Below are 25007 nucleotides of genomic sequence, written 5' to 3'. Positions count from 1 at the left end.
GAGTAAAAAAAGAAAAATGTGACTATTTCTTTATTGAGTATTGTTTTAAGACCAAAGACGGTACATCGACACTTCTTTCTCATATGTTTAAGTGTCTTAAATGCCCTACAATTGTTGATAAAAATTAATCAAATTTAGGCTTTCAATCTGTTTCGGGGGGTAGTCAGGGTAACATAGTTGTTGTTACTTGGAAATTTTATCAGAAGAGTGTAGGAAGGCGTTATGTCGAATGGTAATAGTTGATGAGCTTCCTTTCAGCATTGTTGAGAAAGAAGGTTTTAGAGACTTTATGAAAGTGGCGCAACCTTATTTCTGTATCACTTCCCGTAGTACTGTAACTAGAGATTGTTTTGATATTTTTAATGAAGAAAAGCAAAAGTTGAAGAGGTCATTTATAGAAACAAAACAAAGAGTAAGTATTTGCACTGATACCTGGACTTTTATACAAAGAATCAATTACATGTGTATCATTGCCCATTGGATTGATAGTGAATGGAATATGCATAAAAGAATAATTAATTTTTGTCCTATTGTTAGTCATAAAGGCAAAGATATGGAAACTGGTATTAGTAGGTGCTTACGTGAGTAGGGGATAAATAAGATCGTCACTGTCACATTTGATAATGCAAGCTCAAATGATATGACAGTAAAAGAATTGTCTAAGCAATTAACAGAAATGGGAAATAATTTGATGAACGGTATTCACCTTCACGTGAGATGTATGGCTCACATCATGAATCTTGTGGTCCAGGATGGTATAAAAGAATCTTCAGTGTTGATTGAACGTGTTAGGCATGCAGTGAGATATGTTAGGCAATCTCCTGCGAGGTTGAAGAGGTTTCAAGAATGTTTTGATGATGAACAACACAATTGTAAAAAAAACTTTATGCTTGGATATTCCAACTAGGTGGAATTCCACCGACTTGATATTGCGTAGGGCAGTTGAATTTGAAAGTGCATTTTTACATTATGCTTCTAGTGAAATTGGCCTGAGATATTATCTTGAGCATTCTTATATTGAAGTTGGAAAACCTACAGGTGAACTTTTGAATAGTGATTGGGAGAATGTAAAAAAAATTATAAAGTTTCTTGAAATCTTCTATCTTCTTACTTTGAAATATCTGGATCACGTTATGTTACATCGAATATTTATTTTCTTGAAATTTGTGCGGTTGTTGTTTATTTGAAGCAATTGATAGCAAATGAAGATACAGTTTTTAGTGAAATGGCAAAGAAGATGAAAGAAAAGTTTGATAAGTATTGGGGTGATCCAGGGAAAATGAACAAGATAATTTTTATTTCATGTATTTTGGATCCACGTTACAAGCTCGAATCAGTTGGCTATGCACTTGTAAAGATGTTTGGTAAAGATATGGGGGCAACTATACAAGCAGAAGTGAAGAAGTACATGACTTCATTATTTAGTGAGTATGTAAAGTCCAGCTCAAAAGGTGTCGTGCTTGCTTTATCTTCAGATTGTTCTTCATTGGACACTTCTGCTTCCGGGCTTTCTGGCAGTCAAGTAAGCACCCAAAATACAAGACTTTTAGATTCACTCATGCAAGATATAAAAAAATATAAACCGGGAGTGGAGGTTTGGATACTAGAATAAAGTTAGATAAATATTTTGGTGAAGAAACTGAGGATGACACTAAAGAATTTGATGTTCTTCTCTGGTGGAAATTGAACTCAGCTAGATTTCCTGTTCTTGCGGAGATGGCTCGTGTTGTATTAGTTGTTCCGGTTTCATATGTGGCATCCGAATGTACGTTTAGTACGGGAGGACGTCTTCTTGATTCATTTAGGAGTTCATTAACTCCTAAATTGGTGCAAGCTCTAGTGTGTCTTAAAGATTGGCTTCGAAATAAAAAATTAAAATAACCTATTAGTGTTGAGGAAGATCTTGATAAAATCGAGCATCTTGAACAAGGTAATAATATTGTTACTCTATTTTTTTGTATATAAGTGTTGTGGATATGCTTATATTTATCTCACAACTCATTATTTTAATTTTTTTCTTCAGATTTATCTAGCGATGGAAAAGACCCTTCTATAATTGACGTGTAGTATTAATATATCTAGTAAGAATTCGAATTATAATACAGTGTTAATAAATCTATTAATATATTTATTGCATGACTCATGTGTGTTAGTGCTTGTTGTCTATTGTTGTTCCTTCTGTTGGTCAAAAACATAAGCTTGGCATGAGCTTATCTATCTCTTTTGTGCAACTGAACAACTTTCTTTTCCGCATTGAATTAATTTTTTTTCCTATCAATGAATTATTGACTTGGAAACCTCGTCTGACATGATTGGTACTGCCTAAGTTGCAAGAGTAAAATGAGATAAATTGTCAAAAATGCAGATTTTTATGTGAAGGTAGAATATTCGATGATTGGACTCACAACCAGTTTGCCTATGAAAATGAGATTCTTGGGCAGGCTGTTGATATAGACACAACGGTAGGAAGGACAAAATAACTTCCTCCCAAAATGGTGGTACTTGTTCTAAAGCTATTGATGAAAGGATATCAAACCAAACATCATTAAAAATGTCTAAATCTGTTGTTGCATCAGGTAAAGGTAAAGGTAGAATATTCGATGACTGAATCTGCTGCTCCTCAACTCATTCCTCCTCTCATCTTTGCAAGTTGTTTGAACTTTGAAGCTGCAGAAATTGAAGTATTGTAAACTGCAACAATTGGATTTTGGACGTCTTCAATTGTTCTAGATTTTACGTCTAAATTTCCATTTTATCTCTAGTTGTATTCTGGACTCATTTTGACAGATGTAATTGTCATGGTAGGAGGTGTTAACTATTATGTTAGCTGAAGAATGTATTGAAGATAGTAACAAGCAGTGGCTTGTGTTTTACGACCATTGAAGGTAACAGTGAAAAATGATGGGAGTACATGCAAAGTAAACTGGCTTTTTACTGGTATTTACATGTAACAGTGTAACATGAAGGACCAAAATAGTCCACTGTAATACAGATTCAGCTAGGCCGATAAACCGCTCGATAATAGCTAAACCGATACCAATCCGCCCGATATTTTATCCGGTGACTAATGAATTAACACATTTAACAGCCGATAACCGATAAGCCGAACCATTAAGAGTAAATAATTGTCCAATCCGCCCGATAAACAGCCCTAGTCCCCCTTTCTTTTCCTAGTTCCTCCTAGAAATAAGAGTGCTGAATTGATCGGTTGCAAAAAACCACGTGTCAGCTAGACATGCATATATGCGGTCAGCTATACGTCACTTTAGCTCCGGAGAAAATCCAATCACTTTCTGCAATTTTTCTTTTTTCTTTTCATTTCATTGGGTGAAATTTCAGTGCGCGCCAGCTTTTTTCGATGCTACCACTAATTACTTTTAAAAAAACAAATAAGAAACTAAACTGCCCGCCCGCGAATAAATAAAAGCCCCTCCAATCTGGGCAGCTTTCTTCTCCGCTGCCCGATCTTTCTCCCAATCTCTCCCCTTGCCACCCTTTTTCCTTCTCTTCGCGTAAAAAGCCAACAAAGAATCGTTTTTTTTTTCTTCAAAATTTTCCATATATCTAAAGACAATGAGTCTTTTTGGCCTTGGAAGGTAAATTTAATCATCTCTTTTGATATGATTGTGAGTTGTTTTTTTTCTGAATTGATGCTGACTGCTGAGTTATATGCTTTCATGATCTCTGATCAATTTTCAACGAATTTATTGATCTGGAGTTTTTTTTTGTCAGGTTGGTTATTGTTCATATTTGCCGAATGATGATTTATTGGTTTTAGACTTTTAGCGTTTTAAGCTGTTTTTTTTCTGTTTATTTATTCTTTGAATGCTGAGGATTAAAAGATTCTTAATTTATTCGGCTATTTTTGTGTAAACTGTTTGTGCTTTTCAGAAGATTGTAATTTGTTAGGAGCTAAAGTTCTTAGGCTTCCTCCTTTCTATCTGGCTAATTGATAATACTTAACATTATTATGCTTTAAGTTTCACTTGCTTAAGAGGCGGATTCAGAATTTGTCGTTTATGAGTTCCTACGGAGATATCAAGTTAATATATACAGTGATAACTGAGTTCACCTTCAAATATTAATGGATAGTTAGTGGATTTTAATACATATACAGTGTTTGAGCAAAAGCTATTGGTTTCATGTGATAGCTTACAAACTAGGTCCATCACTCACTTGCTTTGGTTGGAAATCCAGGGTGTTTAGTTATTAGTATTTCAATATCAAATATTATTGGTAGTCACGTACCCTTTTTAATTGGAGATGAACTTGCCTATTACAAAGGTTGTTTACTTAAAGTGGCTAACCCAGAAATTTCAATAAGGGGAGTCAAGAAAATTGAACCTGTGACATAAAGCAAATTCGGAACTACCTTTACTGCTACAATGAAAATTTTCTGGGGATTCAAAAGTTTACACTGTATGATTTTTCAACAAAGGGGATTCAGTTGAACCCACTTCATTGGTTGTGGCTCCATCATTGTTTATAGATGGATCAATATAGTTTTTATTTAAAAAGATGATTCAGGGGATTGGACGTTCTGCTGTGTATAAAGAAGGAACTCTGCCTTTACTTTTAGAAATTATCTCCCTTTTTTAACCATAGAGAATTTCACATGCCGTAGAAAAAATGGAGAGATTCTTCTCTTTCTCTGTGCTCCTCCTGGTTTTATCTTTAACAGACAACTACTCAAAGTTGTAGTGACTGGGTAAATAAAAAACGATAACACGTTACTTATCAAGTTCTTGTTTCTTAAGGCTTCAACTCGATGAAGATAACTGTTATTCATGTCTCAAATATAAATTATAGCTTTTGACGGGTGAGTACCACATTATTTCTCATATTTACTAGTCCGTTTGACCTTCTTGTAGGTTATTGCTTATTTTACGTTGTGTTTCTTGTCATTCAAACTTTGCTATCCCTTTCGGCGGCATGGGTATATAGCCTTATTCATCTAACGCCTTGTTTGCTATTGGTTTATAGGAACCAGAGAACATTCCGGCCCAAAAAGAGTGCACCCTCAGGGAGTAAGGTTATGCTCATTCCTAGTTTAAAGAAGAAATTCTGTTGTTTTCTTCTTGTTCTTTTTGGTAATATGTTAAGTGTTTGGCTGCACCATGCTGATGTTGATACCACCAATTCCCAAAACTTGTCAAACAAAAGACATCTTCAAGTTTAAAGGGATCCTACATTTTTATAATCCGAACGCTCTTAGATTTCTATTTTTCTCGTGCTAATTACAAGCTCGTCACTAGTTGAATTTTAATGAAAAAACTATGTATTTAGTTGCATATTGTATGCTTGTAATTATTATCTTGTTGAACATGGTAAACCCCAACCCCTAAACCCCAGGGTCATTGGAGACTTTTCACATTCGCACCTTTAGTGACTGATCCCCAAACTCATTGTCGGAGATGGAGACTCTTTTTCACTAGACTATCCTTCCCTTGTCATGCATTCTATAATGTGTTCAGCAAGACTGTACTTAAGTTCGCTTCTTTCCACTTTCAAGTACTATCACGCAAAAAAAATATCCGGATGAGAACGAATTAATGATTCAAATGATTTGGCATAAAACTTGTTTGGCACTCTTGGAGGCTCATTCAGTTTCAAATTATGGCTTGTTAAATTTCATTCAACTTCAAATTTTGGCTTGTTAAATTTTATATAGTAGGCTAGTTCTACGAATTAAAGTATCTCGTGCTTAGTTTAGATCCTTGGGCATGAAGTTGTTCCTTTTTCTTTTAGTCGTCTTGCTAGTTTATCATTCTTCCAATGTATCTTTATTTTGATTTGAAATTGATCTATATTTTTTACCCTTGAATGGGTCATCTTTCTTGCTTAGCCCACCATTTTCTCTGTTGCAGGGGGCACAGTTAAGAAAGCACATTGATGCCACATTAGGCAGCGGAAACTTGAGAGAAGCTGTAAGGCTTCCTCCAGGGGAAGATATTAATGAATGGCTAGCTGTCAACAGTATGTTCTTTCTCTCTTTCCTCCTGTCTTCTCATACATAATGACGGACGTCCACTGGAACATTAGCATTACCTATACTTCTGCTGTTTGTGATAACTGGAACATGTGATTGCTGTACTCACTAGTTTAATTGAAGTGCAGAGTAAGAATCTCGCGACTTTTAATCTCCAAAATCTTGACTTCTGGAACCAGACTTCAGTCCCCCCCCCCCCCCCCCTTCTTCTTTTGGCTATTGGAAAGGAAAAGAACAGACACTTCAATCTTCCCCAAATTAATTGATCTTCTCTATTTCTTTGGGTTGTCCCAAAAACATATCCAATTTTTGGAAATTATATTCTTTTTCTCAATATATTATAATACCTTTTCAGTATATAAATCCGAAAGAGGTGACATGTAACTTACTTTCATACTGATAGAAGTTCACATTCGCCAAAACATTAAATGTGAGGACATCAAATCAAGTCAAAAGTCTGGTAGAATGTACTATATTCTCACATTGCGGATAGAATCTGCACAGCAGCTATAATGCCGCTTTACATGTGAATGCTGAGAATGGAATGCTGCATATATTACATCCTGTTTGCTTACTTGTTGCTGTAAGCTGATCAAATTTAATTAAATGGTGGTTGTTTACTTTTCAATATCCAGCTGTTGATTTCTTCAACCAGGTGAATCTTCTTTATGGCACCCTCACTGAGTTCTGTACGCCAGAAAACTGCCCTACAATGACTGCAGGCCCCAAGTATGTTTCATAAATAAGCTGCTTCCAGCTTACTTACATTATACACATTATTTGAGATGCAATTTAGTCTTTCCTTGGGGATAAAAGAGTCGCTGCAATTATCCCTGGTTAAGGGGAGTTGATTCTTTCATACTGTTTCGACGATGGGAAAAATATAATCAAGAAAAGACTCCCCTAACGAAGAATATTAAGAGTTCATGATATCAATTCATTAATTGCCATTTATTGAGTTTCTTCTTTATATTCCCTGAGCTTATCTCAAAGGATTAGAATTATATCGGTCTTTGTCTGCTTGGTATTTGCAGTTCCAGGAAATGTCTTGAATGTTACAATGGAGCAGAGTTTACCATGGAACTAATAAGAGGAATAAATAAGTGATTGTTTAATGTGTTTAGGTATGAGTATAGGTGGGCTGATGGTGTACAGATTAAGAAGCCTATTGAAGTTTCAGCCCCAAAATATGTTGAATATTTGATGGATTGGATTGAAACTCAATTGGATGATGAATCTATATTTCCCCAAAGGCTTGGTAAGTGCTTATTACAGCTTCCTGACTAGCATTTCCTGTCATTTTGGAGATGTAAACAATACTCCTCTATCCCAACTTATATGATCGACTTTTATTTTGGAACGTCTAAATTGCTTCGCACTCTTCACTGTTCTAAGAATTCTGCTTATGATCTCAAGCTTGAAATTTCCTATTTCTTTTTAAGATTTTGTTTGACATTGTATTATGTTCCCTAGAACTATTCTACAACTACTGCTAATATGCAAGTCATGTTAGCTTCTTATCTCCATAAAATGGAGGGAGGAAGCAATCTTGAGCGAACTGAAAACTTTCCTCTTGTGAGCCAAGAGGGTTGAAGGCCGAATGTGCAAGAGTAGGTGGCTTGGCGTGGGGTGGGGATTCCTAGCTAACTGATATCAATTGCTTTCTTAATTCAGACAATACTATGTTACCTTTCTCATTGTTGACAGGGCTATTTTTTTGTAGGTGCACCTTTTCCTCCGAACTTCAAGGATGTTGTCAAGACAATATTCAAACGCCTCTTTCGTGTATATGCACATATTTATCACTCTCATTTTCAGAAGATAGTGAGCCTTAAGGAGGAAGCCCATTTGAATACGTGTTTCAAGCATTTCATACTCTTCACCCATGTGAGTTATTAAATTGTAGAACTTGAATACATTTTTTTTCTTGTTTGTGCATGTTACTAGTTTTCTTTCTTCCGACGCTTTAGACATGGTCATTGCATAGGTCTTCCTAATTTTAGTCATATTACCTTTTTTCCTCCAGTAGTTTCAGTTTCTCAAATATTCAGTTTCCAGAGTCTTAGCTCTCTTTTTCCCCCCTCTCTATTTTGGTCTTCTTTGAATGACACACACAGGCACATTCTCTCTGCTTACCTTCTATTTGAAGTTTCTGTAATCCGATGTCAACCTAATTTTGACTCAACTGAGATTTGAGATGTACTTCTTAGACATCTCATGGAATATCTGCTTTTTGTAAAAGGACTAAAATCTCAATCGGATAATGCATTTCTAAACTGAAGTTCCCATTCAGCAACTGAAAAGCAAAACCCTCTCGCTCTCCCTCTAAGCCTAATGATGGATCATTTAGCGAATTATTTACTCCTTAAATATCTAATATTGGATTTTGTCGATTGCTGCTCTAGCCTCTATCTGGCTTTTATCCGTGTTAAATTAGTTTACCATCTTTTCTTTGGTTGGAGGAGTATAATAACCATTTTATAGTATCAGGATTTGCATAATCGACTGCTGTTTTTTCTGAAGTTCCCTGCCTATTTCACTTCCTCTTGACAACCTCCTTCCCATCTTCCAACTTATGCTCACTCCCTTCTAAATGAATACCAATAACTCCCAAATTGCTAATTCCTCCCAACCTTTATCGAAATCTATCTGATGCAATGAAGAGAGGAGAGACTCCGCAATTTCATGCCTGTTTCTTAATTTGCAATTATATGCTATTACTCGCATATCTGGACCCAGGGAGTAACATAGGATATGTAAATAATTAAACCATACCACCAAAAAGTAAAAAATAGAAGAGATATTCTAAGTGATTAATTTGAATGAACTAATACACAATGGAGAATAATGGAGTATATTGGAAACAAAGATCACCAAGTTAGCCAAAATGGGGCAATGAAATTACTGCTGTTTCTTTTATTTGCTAAGGAAATGATTGAGTTGCTATGAAAACATTGATTATGTCAAGAACTTCAGTATGCAGCAAAATTTGTTCTTTAGGCTTCTTATAATTCCTTATCTTAGAGATTGATTATGTTAATGCTTATATATAATTGATGTTTATTCTGCAGGAGTTCGGACTGATTGACAAAAAGGAGCTGGCTCCACTCCAAGAGCTCATAGAATCTATTATTGTTCCTTACTGAGCACATCCTCTTTCACTTTGCTTTTTAACCTGTTTTAATAGGAATTACTAATTAGTATAATGTGATAAAAATGTATTTTAGTCTTCTAAGTATGTAGCCTAAGTTGACATTTTAGCATCATTAATATTGTGCCTGTCTTGTAGCATTTTAGTTTTTATTCATGCTTTTAATGTTAGGCTGATTAAATGAAAGAGCAACCAAATTGCAGTGGGAAAATTTTGGGAGTAAAAAAACTTTATATTGGTGTAATTATGTAATACTTTTTAAGTAGCTCTATTGGATTCAACGGACAGTACATTAAACTATTGTTAGGTTTTAAAATGTGGGGCATGAGGATGAGGCGAGGCATGGGGCTTGGATTTTTAAATTTTTTAATTTATAAATTAATAAAATTACATAATTACATTAAAATATATAGGAAGTACATTAAAAGTTTAAAAAAATTACAAGTGATTAAAAAAGCTCATAGAAAATAAAATACCTAACATGTTTTACCGGCATAAACAATCAATAATATTAATGTGACAACGAAATACTAGTCAATTATAACGTCTTAACTTTCAAATAATAAGAAAATCATAATTTTGTTAATAAATATTATTATACTAAACATTTTACTTTCCTAAAAGTAAATAATTAATAAACTCTGACAGTGTTGTAATTTAAAATATTGCTCCTTCATGAGCAAACACAAAAGTACTTTCAAATGGCAAAATATTGAAAGTTTGATAATTTTGAGAGACAGAACTGAGATATGAAGGCCAATAGCAAGTGAAGATGTGAATTTTGGCTATCTATTTTAGAGGTATGTTCAAATTATATTCGCCTTCACGTTATTCTCAATTAGTAAATACGCAATATTATGACTCTGTTATTTGAGTTACTCTCAATCTTCATATTCCTATAGATGAATAAAACTTTAATCATTCATTTGTTAAACAATTTCGTGAGTCAATAGTGCTAATTAGGAAATTTTGACACATGAATTAAGTAATAATTGTTGGGCAAGCCCCGAGCATTGGACATTAGGCGTGCTTATAGCGAACAGTTGAGCGTTTGAGGCGTAAGCCTCACAAAAATAAGCCCCATGCATGAGTCTCAAGGCGTTTTGACAGTGTCTCGCCCCTACACATAGAATAAACTAAATTTTGATGTCTCATAGAGCCATAGAAAGCATAAAAACACAAGAAAATAATACTATTACAAACTGTTATGAAATGGAATGCAACTTTAAGATGCGAACAATAACTGTTAGTAAAGGAAAAGAAAAGTTACATGTACATGAAAAAAGGAACTGAAAGTTACGCTCGAGTTTTTTAGGATCCCGTTATTTAAATTTTGACTCCGTTATGAAAATCTTAGGAAAGTAGCCTCTAGCCAAAATTTTGAATTACGCTGTCAGGATTTTGGGAAGTAGTCCGGGAAAACATTACGCTGGACTAATATATTTTTCAGTGAAGGTTTGGTCATCAATGAAGCATACCAAGTTACTGCATTATTGAGAAGTCGTCTCCTTTATAGAAGCACATCAAAAATTACTTAAAACACAAACGCAAGGAGATGTCGCTCGAAGATCTCATTGTTCGGTTAAGGATCGAAGAGGACAACAACAATGCTGAAAAGAAGGTTCGTGAAAACTCAATACTAATAAAAGAAAATATTGCGGAGGATGCTCCACAAAATAATAAAAAGAAAAAGAAACCTTCTGGACCAAAGAGTAACCCAAGCAAGAAAAGGTTTAAAAGAAATTGCTACAACTGTGGAAAAGCTGGACACAAGTCTGCAGATTGCCGTGCTCCAAAAAAAGACAAGAAAAAGGGTCAAGTGAATATGGTTGAAAAGAACGAAGATGTTGATGACTTGTGTGCTATGCTTTCTGAATGCAACTTGGTAGGAAATTTCAAGGAATTGTGGATTGATTCTGAAGCCATTAGCCATGTTTGTGTTGTTAGAGAAGCGTTTGCTGCATATACTCCCGTTGAACCCGAAGAGACGGTTTCTATGGGAAATTCTGGTTAAAATAGCACGGTCTAGCCAGTTTCGGATTGGTCATCCAAAAATAGCTAGTGTTTGCCAAGTCGTTGAAAAATAGCCATTATTTTGCTGCAACAGAGACCGGTCCAGCATAATATACTGGAGTTCGGTGCACCTGTGTATGAACGTCCAGCATATTATGCTGGACCGGTATACTTTGCTGGCTCTAGTATAATATACTGGAGATTGGAGCACCGGTGCTCCAAAGTCCAGTATGTTATGCTGGACCGGAAAATTATACTGGAACTCCAATATATTATGCTGGAGTACTTTTTCAGATTTTGAATAGTGTTTTCGTTCAAATTTATCTTTACATAAAAAGTTCCTAAATTTCGATTACTTTTGGAACTCTAGCTATTTTTGAATGACCACTTGTAAATCTGGCTATTTTTAAATTTCTCCCGAAATTCTGCAACGGCCAAGATTGAAGGATGTAGAAAGATATTTTTGAATATGACTTCTAGCAAGGTGGTGACCCTAAACACCGTTCTTCATGTTTCTGAAATAAGGAAGACTTTTATTTCTACTGCACTTCTCATTAAGAATGAGTTTAAGTGTATTTTTGTATCTGATAAAGTCATTATACATAAAGATGAGATATTTGTAGGAAAAAGTTACCTTACTAAGGGTCTTTTCAAACTGAATGTAATGGTCATTGATAATAATAAAATTTCAACTTCTTCTTACTTACTTGAGTCAAATTATTTATGGCATATACGTTTAGGACATGTCAATCATAAAACTTTGCGCAAAATAATGAATTTGGAAGTATTGCTTAAGTTTGAATGCGACAAATTAAAATGTCAAATATATGTGGAATCTAAATATGTTAAACATTCTTATAAGTTAGTTGAAAGGAATTCAAATCTTTTAGATTTATTTAACACGGATATTTGCAAGATGAAGTAAATATTATCTAATGGCGGAGAGAAGTATTTCATACTTTTATTGACGAAAGTACTCAATATTGCTATGTTTACTTATTTAGTGGTAAAGATAAAGCAATAGATGCATTCAAGCAATACAAAAACGAAGTTGAAATGCAACTTAACAAGAAAATGAAAACGATAAGAAGTGATAAGGGTGGTGAATATGAATCTCCTTTTGAAGAAATATATTTAGAATATGGAATTATTCATCAAACAACGGCCCCTTACACTCCCGATCCAATGGGATTGCATGAAAAAAAAAAGAATCAATCATTATAAAAGATGATGAATGCTTTGCTAATAAGTTATGGTTTGCCATAAAACTTGTGGCGGGAAGCTATTCTTACAGCTAACCGAATACTTAACCAAGTCCTCATAGAAAAACACAATCTATTTCATATAAAAAATAAAAAGGACGGAAACCCGACTTGAATTATTTTCAAAATGTGGGGGTGTTTGACAAAAATGCAAGTTCCTAAACCCAAAAGGGTAAAGATAGGACCGAAAGTTATTGAATGTATTTTCATATGATATGCGATCATTAATAAAGCATATCGATCTCTGGTTCATAAATAAAAAATCCTGACATTCATAATAATACAATGATAGAATCTTATAATGTTAATTTTTTTAAAAATTATATATTTGTATAAAAGAGAATTTGAATCGATTGGCGAAAGATCTAAACGATCTCGGGAAGGAACAAAAGAAGGTACATCTAATGAGGAAGATCTAAGATGTAGTAAACGATAAAAAACGTCTACTTTGTTTGGACCAGATTTTGTGACTTTCTTATTGGAAAATAAGCCTCGAACATTTAAAGAAACTGTGCATTTTCCGAAATCACTATTTTGGAAAGAGGCAGTCAATAATCAAATAGAATTCATACTGAACAACCATACATGAGAATTGGTCGATATCCTCCCGAGAATAGTTGGATTCTAAATGGATTTTTGAGATGAAAATAAAAGATGATGAAACTATTGACAAATATAAGGCAATACTTGTTATCAAAGGTTATAGACAACAAGAAATCCTTGACTATTTTGATACATACTCTCTAGTTATAAGAATTACATCCATTCGGATGTTAGTAGCTTTAGCTGCAATGTATCGTATTGAAATCTATCAAATGGACGCTAAGACGACCTTATTAAATTGAGATTTGGAGGAAGAAATATTTGTGGAACAACCTGAAGGGCTTGTGGTTTCAAGCAAAAAAAGAGAGAAGGAATATAGACTTGTTAAGTCGTTTTATGGACTAAAACAAGCACACAAACCATAGCATGCGAAATTTGACCACACAATATTGTCAAGTGATTTTAAAATTAATGATTGTGATAAATGTGTATTGATAATAGGTGAATTTAACTATAATCAGGCCCTAAATAACCACCTTCTTGTATAGTTTGGATGATAAAAGTGATAACAAAATGCTCTTATTAGTGTTTTTCATGCTTTGAAGGTTATATATGATCAGAGAAGGCAATGGAGTACTTTTGGGATCAAATATGGAGAAAAAGAGGCTGATCGTAAAATTCCGTCAAGTAAACCACGCGAAACAGCTCAAGTCAGAACTGAAAGAGTACTGCCGCGGTTCCACCGCGACCGCGGCAGAACCGCGGTAGAAGAGAGTTGCAGACAAAGTGAGAATCAGAGAGCAAGTTTGGCCGCGGTTTGACCGCAACCGCGGCAGAACCGCGGCGGAGGCGGAGAACTTCAGGGACGAAAGTGCAAAACACGGGATTTTTAGCCCAAAACCCTATTTTAAACACTAGACTTCGCCCAAGAGAGGCATGTATTGTTTTAGAGAGTATTTTTGGCAAGAAGAATAATTGTGAGAGATCACCCAAAACATCTTTCTTCTTTTCTTATTTTTCTTGCAAGTTTTATGATGAATATTGTTTTAGTTTGTTTACCCATAGTTATGAGTAGCTAAATCCTTTGTCTAAGGTTTTGATGGAACCTATTGGGGGATGAACTTCTTGTTTATGTGAATACAAATTGCTAGTCTCAATCTTTATTTGTTCAACTTTGTGTATGTTGTAGTTAATTGACAGGATCCTCAATTAGCTGTGCCTATTTAGTGTGCATAACTCGGGAGAGAGTGCATATTTAGGTTATTGTTGAACAACACAACTCCCAAAGTATAAGAGGGATCTATAATTGCGGGTTTAAAGGCGGAATTAGGGATAACGAAGCCTTGAGTGCAATCTAAAGTGAACCGTGTTAATTAGAGCTAGCTAGTGTACCTCGGGAGAGTGCATTGAGTATATTACTGTGATTACTCGGGAGAGATTTACGGTAATATGAGCGTTCATGGTTGATAGAGAGGTGTTGGTCAATTTGTATGAAGCATAAACAGAAGGGATTCCATCAATAGGGGAAGTCATTACCTTAGCGTTTTCTCATTATTGTTTACAACCTTAGCATCATTAGTTTACAGCTGTTTATTTACTTGCAATTTTAGTTATTAAAGACATCATCAACTGCGATTCAAACGTTTGGGGAAATTGGTTCTTAAGAGTTTAGTGGGTCTAAAGATAGTGGTTGATAGGTTAACTCTCTGTGGATTCGACTCTGGGCAGAATACTCAGGTTATATTTGCAACGTCCGCAGGGTCCTTTTTATAAGGCATCGTTGGGCGTGATCAAATTTTGGCGTCGTTGCCGGGGAGTTAACGGAATTATTAATTACCATAGATAGAAATACAAAAATTCTTAGTGTAGTCAGTTTTCTCTACACCAAGTTTTGATTGAAAATTTTGACGGTTGTTGACGTGGTTGCACAGGTGTATGCCTAGAAACTCTACGAGGACTGGAGAATTACTTGAAGGACTCTCAGACCCCGAGAAAATATTCTTGATATTGAACCGTTCCAACAAAAGACTTCAACAATCTCATCAAACACACAAACTCGAAATTGACATGGGTGACGTAGACAACGTCAACGGAAACGTCAGAGATATGGCACCTCCTGTGCCTGAGGCTGCACTATATGACTGGGCACAACCCACAACTGACAATCTGGCCACTGCCATTGTTGTGCCCGCAATACAAGCTGAATCGTTCCAGATCACGAACAACATGCTGCACTTGCTGCAAAACAAGGGACTATTTTCTGGGACACCAGGCGAAGATCCTCAGCAGCACTTGAAGAACTTTCTGTCAATTTGCAAAACTCAAAGGCAACCCAACGTGACTCCGGAAGCAATCAAACTGTTATTATTTCCATTCTCGGTGACAGGAGCTGCTCAGGTCTGGCTAAACTCACTCCCCATAAACTCTATAGAAACTTGGGATGAGTTAGTCAAGCAATTTCACATCAAGTTCCACCCGCCTAACAAAACAGCTCAACAAATTGATGAGATCGTGAGCTTTAAACAGAAACCAATGGAGACACTGCATGAGACATGGAGCCGGTTTAAAGGAATGTTGGTTATATGTCCACACCATGGTATTCCAGATCAGATGTTGGGACAACGGTTTTACATGGGACTATCAGATAGCATGAAGAACATTGTAGATGCCCCAGATGGTGGGGCATTTTTGAGCAAAACTTGGAGAGAAGGTCAGAGTCTGCTTGACAAAATGGCTCAGAATTCGGGGTGGGCGACGAGGAATGCACCTATCACTCCAGTGGTACACTCAGTGCCTTTTGACCCATCAAATTCCATGGCTGAAAATGTGGCGACCCTTTTGACACAGATGAGCATACTCACCAAAAAGGTGGAGGAATCAGGGCAGAAACAGCAAGTGCACATTGTAGATACTACCAATGGGGGCTTGTGCACATCTTGCATTAGTTAGCCAGTTGGTAATCCTTGGAATGCAGAACATGATCATCATCAGGAGCACCCTGAAGACATGAACTATGTGTCAAACTATAGAGGCCAGAGACAGGGCAATCAGAACTGGGGTCAGCAAACTCAGCAGCCATACAGACCACCTCAGCCACAGTACAACGTTGCAAACATGGGAGGTATGAGACCTCCCAACAATATGGCACCTTATCCAAGGCCACAGGGGTACAACAATCAGCAGCAAGGGTATCCCCCACCTCAGCAACAGCATGGTGGAAGGCAAGAAGATGGGTTCATGAGACTTGAAGCAATGATGCAGCAGGTTATTAGGTCCAATGCAAAAATAAATGAAAGAGTAGATGCACATGACGCAGCAATCAAAAATATTGAAGTGCAATTGGGCCAAATTTCAATGTCTCTAAACAATCATCCTCAGGGGACACTACCTGCAGACACCCAGATTAATCCAAAAGATCAGGGCCCAAAGCAGCTGATAGCGGTGAGTCTCCATAATGGCAGGGATCTAGATGTAGAACAAGAGAGAGATCGAGAAAATATACAGGCTGAGACATTCATTCTAGTGCCCATTGAGATGGATGAGTCTACGATACTGACAGAAGTGACAGTCCAACCTGCTCATGAAGAAAAGAACATTCAGCAGGAGACCGAGAAAGTAGCTGAGCCAGTAGTTGAAATAGAATCTGATAAAGAGAAGTCCCAAGTGATTGGGAAGAAGAGACCTCATGCACCCTTTCCATAGAGGTTGGCCAAGCATCAAAAGGAGGAGCAGTATAAAAAGTTCTTTGAAATGCTCAAACAAATCCAGGTAAATATTCCACTGATTGAAGCTTTAAAGGAGATGCCTAGGTACGCAAAAATGATGAAGGACTTGATTTCCCGAAAATTTTATTTTCAAGACTTGGCTACGGTTACACTTACTCAGACCTGTAGTGCAGTGGTGACAAGACCTATTGCTGAAAAGCTGTCTGATCCAGGTAGCTTTACAATTCCATGCACTATTGGGAATTTCGCCTTTGCTAAGGCGCTCTGTGATTTAGGAGCCAGCATTAATCTTATACCCCTGGCTATCTATAAGAGGTTGGGTATTGGGAGAGCTAGACCCACCTCCATGTTGCTGCAGCTGGCCGACAGGACTGTGAAGCGTCCATTCGGTATCCTTGATGATGTGCTTATTCAGGTGGGGAAATTTGTGTTCCCTGCAGATTTTGTGATCTTGGATTGCAAAGTGGATGAAGAGATTCCTATAATCTTAGGAAGACCATTCTTGGCCACGGGGAGAGCTCTGATTGACTGTGAGACTGGGGAGCTCAAAATGAGACTTAATGATGAGGAAATAACGTTCAATGTGCAGAAGTCTATGAGGCGACCAAGCGAGTTCGCCAATTGCTCTCTTATTGATGTCGTGGATGTAATTGTAGAGTCTGATGATGAGGGTGTTGACAATTGAGGACCCCCTTGCTGCATGTTTGATGAACTTAGATGAAGTGAATGGTGAGGATTTGGCGGAATGGGTGTTGGTATTGGAAGGTCGAGGGTTCTGGGAGAGAAATCTAGAGTTTGAGCCCTTGCACTTAGAAAAGAGAGAAACTCCTCCAGCTAAGCCATCCATTGAAGAACCACCAAAGCTGGAGTTAAAGCCATTGCCAGCCCACCTCAGATATGAATTTCTGGGACCTGACTCCACATTACCTGTTATTATCTCATCTAGTTTGTTAGATGTGCAGGTTCAGAAACTTTTACAGGTACTAAAGGAGTGCAAAATTACCATAGGGTGGACCATGGAAGACATCAGGGGGATCAACCCCGCCTACTGCATGCACAAGATTCTGCTGGAAGAGGGGCACAAACCTTCCAGGGAATATCAGAGGAGGCTGAACCCCAACATGAAGGAAGTGGTGAAGAAGGAGGTGATAAAGTGGTTGGATGCGGGAATTATTTTCCCAATCTCTAACAGCAGCTGGGTGAGCCCAGTGCAATGTGTTCCTAAAAAGGGTGGCATGACGGTTGTGACAAATGACAACAATGAATTGATCTCAACAAGAACCGTCACAGGCTGGAGAATTTGTATGGACTATCGAAAGTTGAATCTAGACACCCGGAAAGACCACTTCCCACTTCCCTTCATTGATCAGATGTTGGACAGATTGGCAGGGAGGCCACACTTCTGTTTTCTGGATGGGTACTCAGGGTACAATCAGATCTCCATTGCACCGGAGGATAGAGAGAAGACCTCCTTCACATGCCCGTATGGTATTTATGCCTTTAGACGGATGCCCTTTGGCCTACGCAATACACCTACCACATTCCAACGGTGCATAATGGCCATATTCACTGACATGGTTGAGGACATAATGGAGGTGTTCATGGATGACTTCTCAGTGGTGGGGAATTCATTTGATGAGTACCTGATAAATATGACGCGTGTGCTTAAGCGGTGCATCGAGACTAACTTGGTTCTGAACTGGGAGAAGTGACATTTCATGGTACAAGAAGGCATAGTCTTGGGGCACCGGGTGTCAAGCAAGGGAATAGAGGTGGATCGCGCGAAAGTTGATGTAATAACAAAGCTTCCTCCACCAACTTCAGTCAAAACCATCAGAAGTTTCCTTGGACATGCCAATTTTTACCGGAGGTTCATAAAAGACTTCTCCAAAATCGCCAACCCCCTCTGTAAGTTGTTAGAAAAAGATCACCTGTTTTTGTTTTCTGATGATTGTAGGGTAGCATTTGAGGAGTTGAAAAAGAGACTGGTCACAACACCCATCATTGTTGCCCCCAACTAGGAGCAACCGTTCGAACTAATGTGTGATGCCAGTGACTATGCAGTGGGAGCAGTGCTGGGCCAGCGGAAAGACAAATTGATGCACCCAATCTACTACGCTAGTAGAACGCTGAGTGGAGCCCAGTTGAACTACACTGTGACTGAAAAGGAGATGTTGGCTGTAGTGTTCACATTTGACAAGTTCTGATCCTACCTAATAGGGTCCAAGGAAATTGTATATACTGACCATGCAGCACTCAGGTACTTAATAGAAAAGAAAGAATCTAAGCCACGCCTGATTCGTTGGGTGTTGCTATTGCAAGAGTTCGATCTTGAGATTCATGACCGTAAGGGCACTGAGAATCAAGTCGTTGATCATCTATCACGACTTGAGGGAGCTGAAAATGTAGTTGAGGTTGAGGAAATACTGGAAACTTTTCCAGACGAGCAGCTGCTCGCCACCACTCATCAGGAAGCGCCATGGTATGCAGACTTTGCTAATTACCTAGCCAGTGGTATAGTTCCTCACGACCTTTCATCGGTCCAAAGGAAAAGATTTTTTCGTGAAAGCCGCCAGTATTACTGGGATGAACCTTATCTGTTTAGAATATGCCTTGATAATATGATCCAGAGATGCGTCCCCGAGATAGAGCAATTTTCTATTTTGCAGGCTTGTCACGCATCGGCGTATGGTGGACACTTTGGATGGGTTAGGACAGCGGCAAAGGTGCTAGAGGCTGGATTCTTCTGGCCGATAGTGTTTAAAGATGCGCACCTATGGGTGAAGGGCTACAATGAATGTCAGCGGACCGGGAACATTTCCCGACGCCACGAGATGCCCATGAACCCAATTCAAGAGGTGGAAGTGTTTGACGTCTGGGGGATTGACTTCATGGGTCCCTTCGTCAGCTCCTATGGCAATAAGTACATTATTGTTGTTGTAGACTATGTGTCCAAATGGGTGGAAGTTGCAGCGTTACCCACCAATGATGCAAAAGTGGTGGTGGGATTTCTAAAGAAGAACATATTCACCCGCTTTGGGACACCACGAGCAATTATCAGTGATGGAGGCACTCATTTTTGCAACAGGGCCTTTGAAAAATTGCTTGCTAAGTACGATGTGCGCCACAAGGTGGCTACTCCTTACCACCCGTAGACTAGTGGACAGGTTGAAGTGTCCAACAGAGAAATCAAGAGTGTGTTAACCAAAACTGTAAACACCACAAGAACTGATTGGGCGAGGAAGCTAGATGATGCACTCTGGGCTTATAGAACTGCCTTCAAAACTCCAATTGGTATGTCACCATACAAGTTGGTGTTTGAGAAGGCCTGCCACCTGCCAGTGGAACTTGAACATAAAGCGTGGTGGGCATTGAAACAGCTGAACTTAGACATGGAAGTTGTGGGCACGTCAAGAGTTACTGAATTGCATGAGCTCGAGGAGTTCAGATATCTTGCTTTTGAGAGCACAAAATTGTACAAAGAGAGAATGAAGAGGTTGCACGACCAGAACATTGTTGAGAGAAATTTCAAACCCGGGGACATGGTACTGCTATACAACTCAAGACTACGTCTATTCCTAGGTAAACTTAAGTCATGATGGTCTAGACCATTTTGAGTAGTTGAAGTTTTCCCTTCAGGAGTTGTTGGGATTGCCACAGAGAATGAATCTCGTACATTCAGAGTCAATGGTCAGAGATTGAAGCCATATGTGGGCATGAGCGAGAAAAAGGAAGTGTCTGAGCTGCACCTGACTGACCCACAGAGGTCGAGCGAGCCTTAAATGCGCTCATCCTGCGTCGTGACACGACGTTAAATCAGGCGCTGCGTGGGAGGCAACCCACGAAATTGTTGTAAGTGTAACACATTATATAAAAAATAAAAAATAAAAAATAATTAAAAAAAATCAGACAACTGCCCAGACCTCTCTTCTCTTTCCCTCTCAAATCCTCCCTCACCCCCAAAAACAGCCATTGTTATCTTCTCCACACCCCCTCTCACCACAACCCACCCCTTCCAACCTTCATCAAGTAAGTGTTCTGTTCTTTTTGATTCTATTTCCTCTTCTAATTAGTGTAATCTAGTCTAAACTAGTTTAGTTAAACCCTAGGTAGGACTAGTGTAGATTTTCTTTCAATTTTTGCTTCTTGTCTGTTTTTATTGTTGTATTTGCTTCTTGTGAATTTGTTTGGTGCTAAAATGGTTGGGTTTTTCTTATACTTCTATTTTGGGGGTTGTTTAGATGATTTGGAGGCCTAGAAATAATTTTTGCGGTGTAGTTTGGTGGAGGGCCCTTTTTGGCCAAAAATTTGGGGCTTGTGGTGCTATTTTAAGGCATTTTGTGCCTATCCTAGGTTGTGGTGGTGTTGTATTTGGTGAATGGTGGTGTTATATTTAACGTGAATAACTTGAGGGAGTAAGTGTGGGGTGTTATATGCCAGGATTTGTAAGAAAGTTGTGGGGCCATTGTGGAGGTGGTAACCTGGAACACCTCATTAGTTGGGGGTTTGGCATAGTGTATGAATAGAGTAAATGGGGGTTATTATTTGATGTCATCAGGTGGTGAAGTCTGAGTAACCATCCGGCTGGCCCATGTAGGATATCTTTGATGGTTCTCTTGTATTCTTTGCAGGTCATATGGCTCGTAAGAAGCAAAAGAGACCGGCAGGCACATCCCAACAGCCTACATATGATGCCTCAAGGTTCGAATCAGAATTGGCAGAGGGCAACTTTCATGCCAAGGCCTCAAAGAGCTTCATCCCTGAGATTCCGATTGACAGGGCGGCCCTCCGTGCAGAAAAGGAGGAGATGTATGAGGAAATCCGGCGGAGAGAAATGGAGTTCTTATTTGATGAACCTGTAACGGTGAACAGGATGTTTGTCATAGAGTTCTATGCGAACTGCCCATCACATACGTTGCGGGAGGTGACTGTGCGGGGTATATTGGTAGATGCCTCAGTTGATACTATTCAACAGGTGTTGCGGCTGCCCCGGTTTACTGGTGGCGTCGACTATTACCAGGACGCACCAGGAGTCACTTGGGATATTATGACTGATGCACTCTGCACAGGGGGGCAACCGATCTGGATTCGTGACCATATCACCCTGAACTCCAATTCATTCACCCATTTGGCTAAGTGTTGGCTCACTGTCATTTGTAGCCGGTTCTTACCCTCAGGCAACACGACTGACGTGAACTTCCAAAGAGCCCTCTTGACGTGGTGCTTCATCACAAAGAAAGATTTTGATGCGGCAAGACTTATTGGTGATGAAATGATCATACGGTCCCGGCTGATGTCAAAGGGATTCTATTTCCCCTCCCTGGTGACTACATTGTGCCTGCTGAAGAATGTCCCCACCCATCCTACTGATGGAGAGTTGCCCCCTAAAGCAGCTTTAAGAGCTTCGGGCATCAGAGTGGGCAGGAGTGCACGCACCACCATTCAGATCGATGATGAGGATGATGACCCGGTTCCCATGGCACCATCCAGGAGATCCTATGACAGTGTCAGACCCTCTCGGCGCCCCCATGTTGGGGCAGGCTTATCCAGATCACAGTCCACCCAACCTATGTTGCGTACTATAGAGGAAGAGGTCGCGGATCTTCGCACCTCGGTGGAGGGCCTACACACGCGTATGGATGCCATGTCTCAGCGGAAGGCCAGGTCTGAGAGCCGGTTTATGTCCTGGTTCCGTGCTTTGGGGAGAGCTTGCCATGTGGACCCCAGCACCGTCTCCGACTCTGATTGAGGCTCAGGGAAGTCTTCTTACCCTTCTGCTCGTATTTTTGATATGACATGGGGACATGCCATAATTTTTAAGTGTGGGGTGGGAGACTTGCTCGGGTAATGTATTGTAGTATTTGATTGGTGTTGTTGTGTATAATGGACTGTACTCACATTAGAAGTAACTGACTTGGCCCAACGATGGACACTTGTCGACACGTCTCTTGAGGGTCAAAGTCGGATGTTCAAAAAAAAAGAATTAAAAAAAATGTAGAGGACTCTTCCTGAGGACGGACCACTTGGACAGTACTCTTGAGGGAAGTAGTCCATATAGTTTCTTTATTTTATTTTCTTTTTTCTTTTTTAGGTAGTGTAGTAATTTTCCCTTGGTTTTTCTTTTGACCACGGTTCTTTTCCAAGGGCTTTTCTTGAACCGGGTTAGGTAGATTTTTTCATTTGTAGTTTTAGGACCAAAATGGGTGAAGGCTAGAATGTGACCCTTGATGTACACACCTGAGAATAACAAAAACGAACATGAGGGTGCGACGTCTAGGCTCGTTTGTAGACTCGTAAATCTATGCCTTAATTTTGCACATCATGTCTTCCTTGAACGCTCGTATGAGTGTGTTGATAAACTGATTCGGAATGAGTTACATGCCAAGTGTGTGTGAGCTATTACTTGTATTCTGTGCTTGCATGTGATACCTAGAACTTGTCTTGTGTGTTTGCAAAGCGAAATAGAAGCTGTTTGGTTTTAGAGATGATTGAGGCATTTCTTTGTGTAGCCTGTATATTTGTAAATCCACCTGTATATATTGCCATAGTTAACCCCTTTGAGCCTGAAGCTTGTTCTTTGATAACCCTATAATGACCTATATCCCTGTGTTTGAATAGTTTGACGGTTTGACCCTGTACCTCTTAGAAGCACTTGAATTACTAAAGAACATACAAAAGTCAAAGTGTGGGGTGGTAAGGAAGTAGGAAAAAGGGGGAATCAGGAAAGAAATACTTGAATGGTGCAATGGATTTGTAAAAAAAAAACAGTTGCACTAAAGAAAAGTGGGGGTCACCTATGAACTGAAATGTGGAAGAACGAGTGGGCTGAGCATGGAAATTGAAATAAAAGGAAGTGTGTATTAGAAGTGCTTAGGGAGGCTAGTCACTATATCCAAATATATCCTACCCGTCCCTTAGCCTACATTACAACCAAATAAAGACCTCTTGATCTTTGACTGAATAGTTCGATTAGTAGAGTACTACACTAGGGGCAAGCTTATGGTATGTCTGTGTGGCATGTGGATGTTCTTTGCTGAGAGTGAGTGAATTCTACCTATCTTTGGTTCCTTATTGCTTGAATTTTATGTGTGTGGAACTTCTCTAAGAATTATGATGTGAGGGCATGTGACTCAGGAAGAAAAAGTGAGTTTTCACCTCTATTAGAGTAACTAGAGTGAGTATGAGTGTGTCATGGTGTTAGAGTCTTCATTAGAGGTGTGATTGTTGCACTGCTTAGGTTGTTCCTTCAGAATGGCGGGTGTGGCATAAAAATTGGGTAATGCATCGAACGATTAGGCCTAGAAGTGTGGTGTAACTTGCTCGAGGACGAGTAAAGATTTAAGTGTGGGGTGTTGATAATAGGTGAATTTAACTATAATCAGACCCTAAATAACCACCTTCTTGTATAGTTTGGATGATAAAAGTGATAACAAAATGCTCTTATTAGTGTTTTTCATGCTTTGCAGGTTATATATGACCAGAGAAGGCTATGGAGTACTTTTGGGATCAAATATGGAGAAAAAGAGGCCGATCGTAAAATTCCGTCAAGTAAACCACGCGAAACAGCTCAAGTCAGAACTGAAAGAGTACTGTCACGGTTCCACCGCGACCGCGGCAGAACCGCGGTAGAAGAGGGCTGCAGACAAAGTGAGAATCAGAGAGCAAGTTTGACCGCGGTTTGACCGCGACCGCGGCAGAACCGCGGCGGAGTCGGAGAACTTCAGGGACGAAAGTGCAAAACACGGGATTTTTAGCCCAAAACCCTATTTTAAACACTAGACTTCGCCCAAGAGAGGCATGTATTGTTTTAGAGAGTATTTTTGGCAAGAAGAATAATTGTGAGAGATCACCCAAAACATCTTTCTTCTTTTCTTATTTTTCTTGCAAGTTTTATGATGAATATTGTTTTAGTTTGTTTACCCATAGTTATGAGTAGCTAAATCCTTTGTCTAAGGTTTTGATGGAACCTATTGGAGGATGAACTTCTTGTTTATGTGAATACAAATTGCTAGTCTAAATCTTTATTTGTTCAACTTTGTGTATGTTGTAGTTAATTGACAGGATCCTCAATTAGCTGTGCCTATTTAGTGTGCATAACTCGGGAGAGAGTGCATATTTAGGTTATTGTTGAACAACACCACTCCCAAAGTATAAGAGGGATCTATAACTGCGGGTTTAAAGGCGGGGTTAGGGATAACGAAGCCTTGAGTACAATCTAAAGTGAACCGTGTTAATTAGAGCTAGCTAGTGTACCTCGGGAGAGTGCATTGAGTATATTACTGTGATTACTCGGGAGAGATTTACGGTAAGATGAGCGTTCATGG

The 25007-nt window shown here is 38.8% G+C and overlaps 2 protein-coding genes across 2 annotated transcripts; both read left to right on the top strand.

Annotated features, from left to right (window-relative positions):
* Nucleotides 1-229: 229 nt before the first annotated feature.
* LOC107776065 (zinc finger BED domain-containing protein RICESLEEPER 2-like) lies at nucleotides 230-2831 on the top strand. Its single transcript, XM_075240246.1, has 8 exons — nucleotides 230-412; nucleotides 590-837; nucleotides 908-1067; nucleotides 1190-1517; nucleotides 1637-1765; nucleotides 2380-2462; nucleotides 2577-2681; nucleotides 2763-2831. The coding sequence occupies exons 1-8, from the start codon at nucleotides 230-232 to the stop codon at nucleotides 2829-2831; spliced, it is 1305 nt and encodes a 434-aa protein (XP_075096347.1).
* A 606-nt stretch (nucleotides 2832-3437) lies between these two features.
* Nucleotides 3438-9323, top strand: LOC107776063 (MOB kinase activator-like 1A). Its single transcript, XM_016595870.2, has 7 exons — nucleotides 3438-3596; nucleotides 4984-5032; nucleotides 5868-5976; nucleotides 6625-6718; nucleotides 7114-7247; nucleotides 7713-7876; nucleotides 9061-9323. The coding sequence occupies exons 1-7, from the start codon at nucleotides 3574-3576 to the stop codon at nucleotides 9133-9135; spliced, it is 648 nt and encodes a 215-aa protein (XP_016451356.1). The 5' UTR covers nucleotides 3438-3573; the 3' UTR covers nucleotides 9136-9323.
* Nucleotides 9324-25007: the final 15684 nt, after the last annotated feature.

The sequence above is a fragment of the Nicotiana tabacum genome, chromosome 20, assembly GCF_000715075.1.
Source record: "Nicotiana tabacum cultivar K326 chromosome 20, ASM71507v2, whole genome shotgun sequence".
NCBI lineage: Eukaryota > Viridiplantae > Streptophyta > Magnoliopsida > Solanales > Solanaceae > Nicotiana > Nicotiana tabacum.
This window is presented reverse-complemented; position numbering and strand designations above follow the sequence as displayed.